This window comes from Rhamphochromis longiceps, linkage group LG18 (genome assembly GCF_057381845.1).
Source record: "Rhamphochromis longiceps isolate RC_006_pf linkage group LG18, R_longiceps_female_GT1.1, whole genome shotgun sequence".
Lineage (NCBI taxonomy): Eukaryota > Metazoa > Chordata > Actinopteri > Cichliformes > Cichlidae > Rhamphochromis > Rhamphochromis longiceps.
The window spans coordinates 12,762,574-12,777,389 of NC_140574.1; the positions used below are offsets into that span (position 1 = coordinate 12,762,574).

At 38.6% G+C, this 14,816-nt stretch overlaps 2 protein-coding genes across 2 annotated transcripts in view; one reads left to right on the forward strand and one right to left on the reverse strand.

Moving 5' to 3' along the window:
* LOC146647833 (dynein axonemal heavy chain 8-like) overlaps window positions 1-3,122 on the forward strand; it is a 35,543-nt gene extending 32,421 nt beyond the window's left edge. The window contains exons 83-90 of the mRNA XM_085390021.1: window positions 541-657; window positions 751-855; window positions 954-1,114; window positions 1,218-1,374; window positions 1,454-1,606; window positions 2,004-2,193; window positions 2,410-2,531; window positions 2,658-3,122. Coding sequence (XP_085246147.1) covers window positions 541-657; window positions 751-855; window positions 954-1,114; window positions 1,218-1,374; window positions 1,454-1,606; window positions 2,004-2,193; window positions 2,410-2,531; window positions 2,658-2,945 — 1,293 coding nt within the window. The 3' untranslated portion in view covers window positions 2,946-3,122. The remainder of the gene's footprint in view (window positions 1-540; window positions 658-750; window positions 856-953; window positions 1,115-1,217; window positions 1,375-1,453; window positions 1,607-2,003; window positions 2,194-2,409; window positions 2,532-2,657) is intronic.
* A 1,448-nt stretch (window positions 3,123-4,570) lies between these two features.
* On the reverse strand, window positions 4,571-12,164 carry LOC146647834 (retinal homeobox protein Rx2-like). The gene is made up of 4 exons (XM_085390163.1): window positions 11,929-12,164; window positions 10,968-11,419; window positions 7,665-7,921; window positions 4,571-6,825 (listed from the first exon to the last, which is right to left on the reverse strand). Exons 2-4 carry the CDS (start codon window positions 11,248-11,250, stop codon window positions 6,385-6,387), a joined length of 981 nt encoding a protein of 326 aa, XP_085246289.1. The 5' UTR covers window positions 11,251-11,419; window positions 11,929-12,164; the 3' UTR covers window positions 4,571-6,384.
* Window positions 12,165-14,816: the final 2,652 nt, after the last annotated feature.

Below are 14,816 nucleotides of genomic sequence, written 5' to 3' on the forward strand. Positions count from 1 at the left end.
AATTGCAGTTACTCTGATCCTGATTGTTTGTTAGTACGGTTTATTTATATAGCGCCTTCCAAGAACAAAATTCTCAAAGTCTTTTACATTTTCAGAAGTTGATATAAACCAAATTAAAAATAAAAACTTTAAAAGATAATGCTAAATAAAAGCAAACGTGCACAGATATCAACAGTGTCCAGAGATCTTAGTTTCAATGAAAGCGAGTTCCAAAGCTCTGCGGCCATAATCACATCACCTTTTGTCTTTAATCTGGACCGAGGCACAGCCAACAAGCATTAATAAGGTGACACCAGAGATCTAGACATGTTTGGTTGAAGTAATTCACTGATATAAGAAGGCATCTGACTGTGAAAGGCTCTGAAAGTGATTGCCGTATTTATAAATTAAACCCTAAACTTCATTGGGGAGCCAGTGTAACCAAGACAAAAATGCTGTCAAGCAGGACCTTTTAGAGGACCTGGTGAGAAGCCATGTAAATTGATTTGGTTTCATATTTTTAAATTTATTTATTTATTTATTTATTCCTCTGTTTTTAAGGAGCGACGCAAGTTCGGACCATTGGGTTGGAACATACCTTATGAGTTCAACTCAGCTGATTTCACAGCAAGTGTTGAATTTGTTGAAAAGCACTTGGATGACTGTCGCTACAAGAAGGTGAGGATTCATCTGGGACAGTGTAAAAAAGAAAAATGAGTTCGCATCGTCTGCCCTCACTTACCAGTGTGTGGTTTGTTCGTTTTTTTCCAGCATGATGTGTCATGGGTAACTGTGCAATACATGCTAGCTGAGGTGCAATATGGAGGAAGAGTCACAGATGACTATGACAAACGCCTGTTGAAGTGTTTCTCTCGTGTAAGAATCCCAGTTTTATGTTTGTTTTTGAGTTACCTTTCACTGATGAATAAAGGTTTATATCCTGGTAACTCTGCATTTTGCATTTCTTTCTGCAGGTGTGGTTCAGTAAAAAGATGTTTGATCCAGCATTTTGCTTTTACACGGGCTATAAGATTCCTGTGTGCGAGACAGTGGAGGGGTACATGGAATATATTCAGAGCTTGCCCACTGTGGATTCACCCCAGGCATTAGGACTGCACTCTAATGCTGATATCACGTAAGGAGAGGATGTGGTCATCACGAAACATTGAATGCTTTGCTTGTAATTGCTGATATAATTGCTAACCACGCATTTCTGCTCTGTAACGAATATTAACCAGGTACCAGACAAACACATCTGCTGAAGTGCTAGACACAATCACAAATATTCAGCCCAAGGAAAGTGGAGGGGGATCAGGAGTGACTCGAGAGTCTGTTGTTTATAACATGGCACAGGACATGTTGGAGAAGCTGCCTCCTAACTATGTACCTCATGAGGTCAGTTTGTCTGTTCAAATGCTTTTTTGTCACGTTTACATGAACTAAAATCTAATGGCTGTCACTTTGATTGGTTAAGGTCAAAGCGAGGCTCTTGAAGATGGGAGCGCTTAACCCAATGAACATCTTCCTACGTCAGGAAGTAGATCGAATGCAAAGGATTATAAGTTTGGTGCGCATAAGTCTGACAGACCTGAAGTTGGCCATCGATGGCACTATAATAATGAGCGAGGTAAATTTACTTCTCTGTTCAAATATTAACATATATAGCAGTTTAATAGTCCCTAAAGCGCTTTACACATCCAGTCATCACTGGTGATGGCAAGCTACATTGTAGCCACAGCCACCCTGGGGCACACTGACAGAGGCGAGGCTGCCGGACACTGGCAACGGGTAAGGTGTCTCGCCCAAGGACACAACGACAGAGACTGTCCAAACTAGGGCTCGAACCGGCAACCTTCCGATTACAAGGCAAACTCCCAACTCTTGAGCCACGATCCCCCGCCCCATATTTGGAATCATTTTAACTGTTAACTTCAGAAATGGTTTATTTCTTTTTTTACACATAGTGATTAAACTATACGATTAATTGCACTCATGAAGTTTTAAAGTCTGTACTTCACTCCTAGAACCTGCGTGATGCCCTCGACAATATTTTTGATGCCCGTGTGCCAAACCTGTGGAGGAAAATCTCCTGGGAGTCTTCCACGCTAGGCTTTTGGTTCACTGAGCTCCTGGAGAGAAACAAACAGTTCCACAGTTGGGTGTTTGAAGGAAGACCAAAAACATTTTGGATGACAGGCTTCTTCAACCCACAGGGTTAGTTGAACCTTTGAGCATTTTACTGGTATCATATACAGCCAATGAGAAAACAAGCAGGACTGCTGATATCGATCCCTAACACTGTACTTTGAAGCTAAATGAAGATAAATAAAACCAGCTGTCAGTCGGTTGAAAACCTAAAAATGTTACCGTCAACTGGGAATAAAATCCTTCACACTGATGCTAATCCTGTCTTTATTTGGATGTTTGCAGGATTTCTGACAGCCATGAGGCAAGAAGTAACCAGAGCGAACAAAGGCTGGGCTCTGGACACGGTCACACTCAACAACAAAGTACTCAAGCACACAAAGGAGGAGATCACAGCCTCACCAACAGTGAGTTAAAATGCAGTATTTTCTGAAAATTGTGAATAACAGGCAATTGACTAACAGATTTTTTTTTTTATTAAAGAGAGAATAAAATAATGGACTATCCTGTCATTGACTGCCTTTCTTCAATAGGAGGGAGTTTATGTCTATGGTTTGTACGTTGATGGTGCTGGCTGGGACAGAAAGAACACCCGTCTCATCGAGTCCTCACCCAAAGTGTTGTTTACACCCTTGCCTGTCATTCACATGTTCGCTGTCAACTCCACTGCCCCTCCGCATCCTGAGCTTTATGTGTGCCCCATCTACAAGAAGCCAAAGCGCACAGACCTGAACTACATCACAGCAGTGATGTTGCCTACAGTCCAGTCACCAGACCACTGGATCCTGCGTGGGGTTGCCCTGCTCTGTGACATCAAATAAAAAACAGTTGCTTATCTTTACTAACGTGTAAAAGTGATAAAAACAGAAATAATTACATTTCCTTCAGAAAAGCATACTCTTTTAACATAGATGGAGTCTTGACAGTTCCTCCTAGTGGTGTAAAATAATTTCATCTTTTTCAATTTTATGTTTGTGTTCTGAGCTGGGTAGTTAGTGTGGGTGACTTAAACCACATGTTTACTTAATAAACTGATCTCTGAAATGAAATAAATAATCAAAACTTTGGTCATGTTTTTGTCTCCTATGCGTTTTTTTTTATATATACGATTAGAGAATTAAAATAAGAAAAAAACTAGTGATTACTTTTGACTTTAAAACGTTTATTTCGATAAAGGGTGAAGTGTTATTTCATTTTTCTTTGTCATTATTAAAAATGGTTATTCAGAAGAAAAATATCATTCTGAAAACTGTAAATACAGCCATGCAGGTCTGTGAGACAAAGCAGGGAGCACTGTTTGAGAAACTTATTTTCAAAGTGAAGACAGGAGCAAAGACAAACAACTGGCGCCAGTGTTCAAGCCCCCTCATCCTCTAAGGGATCTGCAGAGGAAAAGGGTGTCCCTTTAAAAAACGTTCTTAATCAAACCCAATTATTTCCGCTCCTTACTCTCATTATTTCCACCGTGAACCACGTCCCGCTAGCCAGCTTGTTAACTAGAGCCTGAGACTCGGAGAAGGTCATGCTTGGCCAAGCAAAATAACACAATAATTTGTGTAATGAATTGCTGTTTCTGAGTGTGTCTTGGACATATTCTGGGATTTGCTGCTTTAAGTCTTTCTGACAAAGGTGTGGTGAGAATTGGTTAAGGCTAAATATAGCATAGACAGTTTTCATCTGAAGTCATTCTACTGCTTTATTGTGCTTAACTACTAAGGCATGTAAATGGTATTCGTTTATTTGCACTCTAACTGCAAACCAAAGCAGAGAGAGAATTTTGACTCCTTATACTGAGCCTGAACACCTCTAATAAGAGGCTTTTCTAAAATCAGACAATCTCTGATGGCAAATATCCTAAAAATAATGGTTGTGGAGTTCATGGTGTCTATCAGACAAGACATATCAGTGTGGAGCAAGTGTAAGTTTGAGCCCATGCAGGGCGCTGCTGTGTGGACTGCATGTTGTTGGTGTGCTTGCGTGAGATTTCTTCAGAAGGCCCAGGACATTCTTGCCAAAGAGGTTCTTAATCTCAAGAGTTTTCATCCAGATTAAATAAAGGTTTAAAAGGCATTGTTGCAGAGTACTTGGATGCATAATAGCCCTTTATACAATCATTGGTCCCAAAATAAACGGGGCAATTAAGCCACCTAGGCTACTGGCCACAAGGGCTCAATACAGCTTGAGCCCTTGTGGCCTTAGCGTCCTGGCAGGCAGGGCCCCTGACACCCCCGGTTGGGCCTGATGGAGTGGAGCTTCATCTGCCTAACAGCCTGGCAAGGTTCCACAGGCCTGCACGAGCACAACAGGCCTCCGTCAGGCCAGCTCTCTCGGTCACATCTTACATGGCCTATTGTACACCAGCACTCATTAACAGTACAAAGTCATGTTGGTGGCTAATGGATGCGTGGAGAGAAAAACAAGGTCCACAATCAACAGTTGTGCTCTGTAACTTTATTCTCGGTCTTGCATTTGGAAAATAAAAGTCACGTGCCTAAAAACATAAAGGGGTTCGAAATATAATTGAAAACAGAAAACAAACATCTTCAAACGTTTGTGAAATCTTCTTTTTCTCTTTGGTTTTATGATCAGGGTGATCACTAAGAGCAGCAAAGCCTGTAAAACTGACTGTTGATGGTGCCGTTTCTCAAGGATGGGATATACAGACAATATTTGTGAATACTTCCCTCATAACCTTACTTATTAGTATTACCCTTATACATGTATTGCTAATACAGTACTTTTGACATATAGAATTAAGCATATTTAGAAGTCCTTGCAAATTCCATAAGAAGCAGAAGGAAAATTGAGAGGGAACATTTTTCCAGTACCCTTCAGCATTGACTTAATGCATACATGTCTCTGAGCCAAGCCAGTAAAAGATTGTTTATTTGTGGTCCAACAGTTACATTCAACTCTTCTAATTCCAAGAGATATAGAGACTTCCACCACCCATTAATCTTTTAATTCCAACTCCACCTGACCTAAGTGAATATTTAGTCAACATTCAAATAATGAGCAGACAAAATGGATCAACATGAAGATGAAATCATGATTAAAAAAATATATTTTCTGTATCAATTAATTAATATTATAATTGTCACAGTTTTAGAGCAGGGGCCATGTAAACCAGAGCTCGAAAAAGAGTTTTCAGGGCCATTTGAGGGCACTTTGTCTATGGCTGAGAATCCAGGGTTAATCGCTTTAAAAGCAGTAATTAGGTGTTAAGAGGTGTGCATGTCTGTTTAGATTAGCCTCCAAGATAGATTACGCTCCATGACTTACGATAACCTCCCCCCATCAGAACTCGGTGCTCTTCAAAAGCCCATTAACACTCATATTCCCTATAAAGACTAAATAAAATTGATATTAGTGGAAAACTGGCTTTGAATGCACATTTTCACTTTCTTTGCAGCAAATGAAAGAAAAACATCAAACTAACTAAATTTACAATAAAACAGAGGAGCTCTGGAGCCCTTTAACAGGCAACTAATTGGTCATAGTTACTTCATAGGAGCTCGGAAATCTTATATCGAAATAACATATATCATTAATACCTGTACATAATGCATCCATAAACGGTGACAGTGTGTGTGTTGTAAAATATCTTGCCACCACAAAACAGTCAGAACACAACTCAATTATAAAATCTCAAGTATGAATTTTTCATCAAGTTGTAGTACAATACAAAAACATTGCTACTTCTGCCAACATGACTCTATGTGTCATCTCTCATCTCAGTTCAATAGAGATTCACTAAAGGTTTACAAAATGAATGATTACAAAAGTTAAACAAGAGTCTGTTCAAGAACCTGGCAGGGATTTAATTGTATTTGTAGGGTTAAAACAAGGGTAAACATTTTAAAGTGATTTTTTTAAATGGTTAGACGTTTGTTAGACATAAAATAGATTTTAAAAAAATTCTTTGGTATCACGTGTCCGCGTCACTGGAACACGAGTCAAACGCTTTAAAGGGAGTTTGTAAACATTAACGGAACATGTGGTTACATTGTAACCTCGGATCTCTGAGTGAGAGACTATATCTCCAGCCTTTAGGCTCGGAGACACATTCCGTTCACATCTCCACAGCTGTTTTATAGTCAAGCTGTGGGGCCTGACTGGGCAAGCCGGAGTGTCTTAAAGAAGTATCCGCACACCCTGACAAAGGGGAATCATTTCCCCTACATATGGAATATGTAACAGAGTGGAGAGATAGTCTTGATGTGATAGAGAACCAGCTAAATCAAATCTGTCTGCTTCACATCACATGTGCTGCCAGGTTTTATCCATTGACTGAATGTGCTCTTTGGCCTTCATCCTGAGTGCTGCAATGCTTGAACTCCTGTCATCCTCCGTTGGGTATTTGTCATTGAAGCTGGGAGGACACTGATAAGGAGGTGGCCCCATATGTGGCTGCATACACTGGACCATCGTTGGCGGGGCGTTAAGGAAGCTTTGACTTGGATAGGTGGGTTGCAGGCTCTGAGGTGAACCCATGAAACCTGGAATGGTATGCATGGGTGTGGCACTGGAAATAGGTGAGGTCAGCCAGGGATCTAGCGGCATTGGATTGGCTACTGGCCCCACGTTTGGAGTCATCGGTGGACGGTTGAAGGATAGCATGGAGGAATCCTGGAGCTTCATGGTTGTGGTGTCCATCTTTTCTTGACGTCTCCACTTTGCCCTTCGATTTTGGAACCACACCTGAACCGAACAAAATGATATGAAATGCATGGACAAGGAAGCCTTGAATTACATTAGCAAGAACTAAAATATTAATAAAATATATCTTGGAGACTATGGAGGCTGCAAATGTACTATTTTCTAGTAATAACACAAGTTGGTGCAATATTTTTTTCTGTGTCTGTGTGCACAGTATTTGACCTAAAAGTGGACAATTGCTTTCTGGGCAATAGTGAACATAAAGGGCATTAACAGTTAAATGCCATATGATTGCATGGTGAAAAAACTAAGTAAATCCTTAAAATTGATTCTGAATGAAATAAAAATTTTTTTTACTACCAATAGCTGCACCTTTTGCAAATGACATCATGCCTTTCACTGAATTTTCCCTTGCAGTAATCCCATAGTAACAGATGCTTCCAGTTAAACCTGTAAGTCTGTGCCTTCTCTAATCTAAACAGAGACTTTAACTGAGTTCTGCACGAGCCAGGTAAACAGTGATTCGACTTTCCAAGAAATGGAGTCAGGTGTACCAAAGCCCATTAATCATGCCAAAGAGTTTCAGGCAATATGGTCATCGGATCATTAGCTTTGAATAATGAATCCTCCAAGAAAAAGCATGTTTGTTAAAAGGTGAACAAATAATCTTCCATATCAACACCATCCCACTCAGGTTCCATATTACTTTTTTGATTTTTTCTAACCCTTCATCAAACACAAACGGTTGGTAAATATTCATTTCTTTCATGGATTTCTGTTGGAAGATTGGTAAACACTATCCATCAGTCCATGTGGTGTTATTTAGGTTGTGAGAATATCTGGATGACATGTGCTTATATCTTCATATACATTGCCTTTACCTGAACTCGAACCTCAGGCAAGTTGACTTTCATTGCCAGCTCTTCACGGCTGTAGACATCTGGATAGTGAGATTTCTCAAAGGCTCGCTCCAGCTCATGAAGCTGATAGGTGGTGAAAGTGGTGCGGTTTCTTCTGTGTTTCTTTTTAGCGTGCTCTTCATCTTTAGTGGTCTCTGGTGATCCCTCAGCATCATCTGCCTCCTTTTGCAAGTTGCTCATCTCTCCCTCACATTTGTCACCAGAGAAAATGTCAGATTCTAAAAAACAACAACAAAAGGACACAACCGAGCAGTGAAACTAAGGTTTTAAAGTGCTTTGATGTTTCGGCTTAAATTGCACACTACTTAAATGTCCAACATTTGTTATATATTTCCACTTTATGGCAAACAATAATAAATGGTCTAATTGCCCTTTGTTATTTCAGTCATCAGAAACCGAGAAAACCTGATATATGTAAGATTTTTCTAATAAGAAGTGAATACTTTGGGGGAAATGTTTTATGCATTATTCTACCACCAGCTAAGAAAGTGAAATCTTTTATTAGCTTCCATGTTAAAACAAATCAATGATTGAAAACTCTTTTCAAAGCCCTTTAAAGGCTTATGAACCTTAGGGTGGGTTAGGGCTAGGTCTAAATGACATCATGTCTTTCACTGAATTCCTCCCTGCAGTAATCCCATAGTGACAGATGCTACCAGTTAAACCTGCAAGTCCCTGACAACTGGCTTCTGCACGAGCCAGGTAAACAGTTGTAGTGTCGATTGTGCTTTCTAAGAAATGGATGTAGAGCAAGGGAGTCATGTGAGTGATGTACCAAAGCTCATTAGTCATAGCAAATCGTTCCACGCAATATGGTCATGGATAAAAAGTATCTTTGTTCTAAAAGTGCACGTGAGGAGAAAGTGACTGCTTTTATACAAATCAAAGAACAGTCTTCCAAATCTTTCAATGTAGGTTGTTTTCTTTTTTTATGTTTAATTTAACAAACCAACTTGCTTTTCTTCTTCTTTTGGCTGCTCCCTTTAGGGATCCTCCACCTCCACCTCACCCTGTCCCTAGCATCCTCTGTTGTCACAATTTTCACCTACTCCTTCTCTGCATAAATGAATCTTCTCTGTGGTCGTCCTCTTTTCCTCCTGCCTGGGAGCTTCATTCTCTACAACCTTATATATAGTATATCCACTATCACTCCTCTGCACATGTCCAAACCATCTCAGCCTTGCCTCTCTAAAGTCGCGTCCAGTCAAATCAACCTAAACTGCCGAACTTTAAAACTTATTTAAAGGGACTCGTGTTTAATGCACATTATAGTAAACCCTACATTAAATATTAAAACACAGTTTTGAGGTACAAGTTTCAAAGCTGGTGCAGAACTACTGTTTGGCTTTGGAATTATATTTTTAACTTGCAGGGATAAAGACTCACGATAAAGATATGTAATAAAATAGCAGTTGCACAGAAATGTATATTCGACCATGCTTTATTTCATCCTTCATATACAGGATTTTTGTGTGTGTCATCTTTTACAGTCCAGAATTCAACCCTTGTCCACAAAATGTGTATGAAATATGTATTGTTGTCCAGCAAACAGTCACACTGAAGCATGGCCACTGTAAATATGGAGGTGTCTATAATCACACACAGTTTTAACTCTTTAAAGTGTGCAAGGCAGAAGAAATTTGTCGTTTTCCCAAAAATTAAAAACATATAGCAATGTAGCATGACATATCTGTAGCATATAGCATGTAAGCTCAATAAAAGCGCATAGGTTTTTTTAAGCTAATGAGTTGTCATAAAGGAACCCTCAATAAAAGCCAGTGGAACCATACTACATATCAACCGTTTCCTTTGTTGTCATTCAGCTCGCTGCTAATGAAATAAACAGCTCTGTCTCCTGGGAAAGACCAGGGAGACACAAATCCTCTTCAGTCAAGTCACTGTCAGATACAACTAATTAAATCTTTATCTTTGGTCCCGATAAATGACATCAAGCTCTTTTCTGTGCTAAAACCACGATGAACGATGTGCTCTATAACGATAATAATTCTTATTCTTGGAGATCTGAGCCATGTACATCTCAAGTTTTAACCTCTTAAGCCCCAACGCCCCCTGATACGGGGGCAAAAGGCAGGAGATCAGTTAGGCTTGGGGCTTAAGAGGTTAAAACATCCAGTTAAACTTAATTGTTTTTCAATTTTAGAATTGGTTGGTTTGCATCGATGTGTTCTAAAAAGTGTTATACAAGTGAAGAAAATACAATATATTTTGGGGCTTATCCTTTGTTTTATATTAGTCTTTTTGTTTTAGTTGTATTTATTATTTTTCCTGTCTGTGTAAACTGTTTATTCATACACATAAACTGTGTTTTTAATTGTTTTTCTATCTAGTTGTTCTACAGCGCTTTGTAATTCTGGTTATGATATATGCAGGACAATTAACTTTATTCTTAAATACTTATTACACTCAATTTTAGTTAATTTCAAACTGGTCCCACCTGCCTTGCTTGTATCGACAGGCACTACTTTCATCCTCAGAAGGTAAAGGAAGAAATATGGCAAACTGGATGGTCTGCTTTCCAGTGAGATGTACCAGTTACTTTACAAGTAAAACATAATAATATGTAATCAGTTTTTGTGTTAGTAGCTACACCTGCAGCTAACAAGTATGAAGAGAGTAAGATAGCTTTCTTTCTTGTTTAAGTGCCGAAGTGAAAGTAAAGTAAAATTATGTAAAAGACACTAAATGTATTTCACATCTTCATTTTGTATAAAAGAGCGTTAGTCAAAAGATATAGATAAAATTAAACCACACCATCTATTCATCTATGTATAATTTTTGCTGATGAAACTCAGTAGTGAGCAGTTTAATTTGGGTGCTTGAAGTTATTTAAACACTTGGGCTAACTTTTGAATTTGATGGGCTGTAAAGTTTGGAGTAATGCTTATTTTTTGTCCTTAGCATGTACACAAACTTAAATATTACAGTACAGTAATTTTGTCAGTTACTTTACCACTTGCCAGAACTAATTGCATCTTATTGTTAAATAGCTTTGCATGAGGTGCAAAACTAGTGTATTTAAACAAGTTGTTTCAGAAAAGCAACTCAATTAACATGATGGCTTAAAGCGCCTGAGCACTGATACAGAAATGTGTGTACTATGTTTAAACTGGATGTACAAGATCTTAACAACCTTAGTACAGGTTTAATTCCACTCTTTAGTCGGTTAACAAGAAAATCCCCTCAATGATTTAAACTGAGAGGAAAAAACTTCCTGGTTTTTATGCCTTTTATTAAAAGACTCACCATGGTAGGAAGAATTTTGGGAGCTGTCTCCGAGGTCTGGTAGGTGAGCGTAGTGGTCCGATGGGACCATCTTTTCAGGATCCTGAGGGTTTGCTTCATTTGCTTTCTGGCTTTCATCACTTTCTGCTGAATGGAGTAAAGGGTCCTGGTCTTTAGTGAATCCCAGTATGACATCGATACTGTGAACCCTGCCTCCGGCACTTGACCCAGCACCTTTTGCCATGTCATAGTTGTCTAGGCAACTATCATCCACTATTCCCAGGGTATCCATTGACAAATGCATTCGAACCTTCGGAGACACTGTCTCTTTTTCCTTGTCAGAGAAAAGCAAAAGGCTACCAAGTGAGACGAGGCAGAGCACCTGTTGTTCTGCTTCACATAGAGCAGCAGAGCAGAATTTTGTGGAGTGTGCAGGCCGTTTCCACAAGAGCAAAGCCAATTCACATATCTGTCTGCAAAAGAAATAAAAGGAAAGAAAAAAAAGACAAAAATGTAAAGTTCTGCACTTGAAGGTAATTTAACGGTTTGTTATTAGTCTTGATGGACTTTACGGGAGCCCCAGTTTGCTCATCGTGATCCTTTAGTTTAAAATGAGAGTAGGAGTCCCTATTGGGAATATTAGCTTCTGGTAAAAGTTGGAAGAATTATGAATTAGTAAAAACTATTTTACATAATTAAACAATTTGAGTGAGTAAAATTTTCTTCTTTTTTTTTTTTTAAATTGAGCTGATCCTGAGTTTACACTGATTCCCATTTCTATTGTAATGCGATTCAAGTTTGTCAAATAGGAAGGCAATCAGCATGGTTAAGAATTTAGCTGGATACATTTTGTGATTGCCTTCAGGGCACAAAAGAGTGAATTTAACTCATCTCATGCCTAAATATAAATCAGCTTTATAGAAAGTGTTTATCAACATATTTGAGCGAATGCATAGCGAGAAAGTACATAAAGTAATCTTACCTTCCTTCGTTCTCCTTCCACAGGCTAGGCTGCGCACATGACGTCTCTGCAGTCCGTAAGTAGACAACTGACTCTAACAATATCTACCGTAGGCATTTGTTACTCCCTGTTAAGTCCTTGAAATCCCCTGCAAACAACTGAGCAAATGACCTACTGCTGAAGTTCTGTGCAGAAAGAACATGCAACATGTCTCCCCCAACAAAACTCCTCCTTAACCGCACAAGACACCAAAGCTGGAGGTTGAATGCTAGTAAAATCAAAGAGTTTAAGAGGTTTATTAATTGGAATCCTTCCCCTTTAAGAATGACTGACAGTTGTTTTCTGGTCAAGTAATTGCTCCAAATGTGTCCTGCATTCAGACCACAGAGGGAGGCCATTGCTAATGAAGGCTCAACAAAACTTTCTTTCAAAAAATCTATTGTCTGAAAGATAATGGCTTGTACTGAGAGTTTTCCCCCCTACTAATCCCTTCATTATAGACAATATAAGAGAGGAAAGACACACAGATAGACTTCACTTAAATGGCTGCACACTGTAAACACGTAAAATAATGTTTCATTCAAGCAAGTGAAAGATTTTAATCCTCACACTACTCATTTTACCAGGTTTGATAAATTAAAATGGATTTAATCACATTACATTTTTCAAAGTGGAATACACACTGATATATTGGGTTCAAATATACATGTATACTATAATCATTGCAATAACTTTTCACTGTCTAATGATACTTTTTTTTTTTTTTAAAAGCCAAAAAGGCAAAAAATAGTGATCTAAGTAAGGGGTCGCACCCCACTTGACAAATAATTAAGTAATTCATGCTTGAGCAGTCAATTTTTCAACATAATCCATTTCACTCCTTTAACTTTTTTAGCTAAAAGGTTTTCTTCAGTACCATGTTTGCATTTCTCAAATCAACACATAATCGACACATAATCTTGCTGATCTGCTTCTGATAGTACACAGTGGATTTGGATTGGTGGCACTGGGTATTTCATTCTGCAGCCTGCAAGATTCACCCGTGCCAGCTGGCACAGCCAAAGCCGTAGATGCTACAGTAGGTGTTGCAGAGATCAACCCCATCCTTAATTAGCCTAAAGACTTGACTGGAGATTTCCACTGACCTCACCCCACCTACCTTAAGATATATTTAGGCGTTCTTGGCATGCCAAACAAAATCCAGAACTTTTCTTTTAAAAAATACAAATTGCCTTCAAAGAGGTTTACTGAGAGTCTTGCTGTCAATTCTGACGTAAAGTGGTTTTTTTTAGATAGATAGTTTTCGCGAAGTTTTCAATTTTACATGTTTGCATAATTAATAACAGTTAATGTAACTGCATAAGTCCAGCAATCTGCTGGGTAGTAAATGTTGATCCTATTTGGGGTTTTTTTGGTTTTTTTATTATTAGCCCTTTGGCACACAATAAAGGAGCAGCAGGGAATAAACCATCTTCTAGGAGTCAGTGAGAAGGTTAAGAATCCATGGAAACCTAAAGCTAATCTAGCTAGTTTAAAGCCATCTGGCCTCACTTGAGCCACCAAGCTACATTGTCAGTTCGATCTATTAGCTGAATGGCTATAGGTTAAGTGGTTTTGGCTGACCACCTTTTCTGGGTTGTCAAAGTTGTTTTCCAATAAAGGAGAGACTGAAAAGCCTATTACTTTTGCCTGTGAATAAATAAAGAAGTTAAAGATGGCAGAGATTTGCTGGTAAGTAGGTAGCCACCATATGTTTACTATGAAGGAAGCCAACCCTGTAAGGTGTTGTGCAGCGTCACCTTTCTCTAACTTTCAATATGTCAGGGGGGGGGGGAAAACGAATAGCAAGTAAAAACCTGCTAAAGTTATTATTTTTCCTAATTCATTAGAATTAGAATTCACCCCTAAACAATGTTAGCTGTGACTCTGACAGGCATTTATTTTGCAAAATCTCACATATTTGCATGTTGAAAGTAAAACGCCTCCACAAAAACAATAATTGCCATTTAAAGAAATTGGAATGAATTTTTGTTGTATAAAGAAACTTTATTTACTTGGTTCCAAATATAAAAGGTCATCTTCGGAAAAGCTTGCACCATCGCTGCAGTTAATCCCTGTTACAGTAGGTCATCATGTTGACATGTGATATCTGTGAAGGCATATTTGTAGAATTAATTATGGCTCAGTTTTAGTAAACTAAAGCATGTATGTAAAATGTGTGTATGTAAAGTCGGATTTTAGTCCATACTGAATTGTTTCGTTTGATAACTCAGACTCTTATACTGTTTTTGTCATTTTTGGCAGGTATCTACTTATAAATTATAAATCATTTGTAAAGTCCTTTAATGTTTGGACTACTTTAATAACAGATCGTATTTATATGACACCTGCTGGACGCTCCTAATAGTAGCCAGGTCATAAGCAAGGGAAACTGATAATCATTTTTATCACATTAATATTAATATATTAAAGCTGTCCCTCTTTGCTTGTTTCCCCATTATCCTAATTGAGTACAAATTGGTTAAGAGGGTGCAGCGCAGCTATCAAGCGCCTTAGTTTTATCAGATGACAGTTTAAGTCCCTGAGATCCCATTAGGAAGAAAGCAGCTAATGTTTAAAGGCGCTGTGTCAGCTTACAGGGGGAAAGGGGGATGGTGAACAGCAGGGGGATGACAGGCATAATGGAAAGGGAGGGTTAAATGCTGGGAGATGTGATCAGCTCATGTTCAAATGTGAAGAAAAGTCTAATCTGTCACATGGTGTTCGGTTGTAAATGTGCACTTTGTGCTTATTATTAAAAGTCTGTACAAAATGTGATCTTTTTACGTCTAAAGACTTGAAACTGAAACCAGTCACTGTCCAAATGAAATGATTTAAAAACAAATTTCAAATATCTCTTAAGGATACCT

Coding starts and splice junctions, on each gene's coding strand:
- LOC146647834 (XM_085390163.1), bottom strand. CDS start 11,250: ATGCATTTGTCAATGGATACCCTGGGAATAGTGGATGATAGTTGCCTA. Junction 7,922..10,967: donor CCAAAATTCTTCCTACCATG/GTGAGTCTTTTA, acceptor GTTGTTTTTTAG/AATCTGACATTTTCTCTGGT. Junction 6,826..7,664: donor TGCCTGAGGTTCGAGTTCAG/GTAAAGGCAATG, acceptor TGTTCGGTTCAG/GTGTGGTTCCAAAATCGAAG.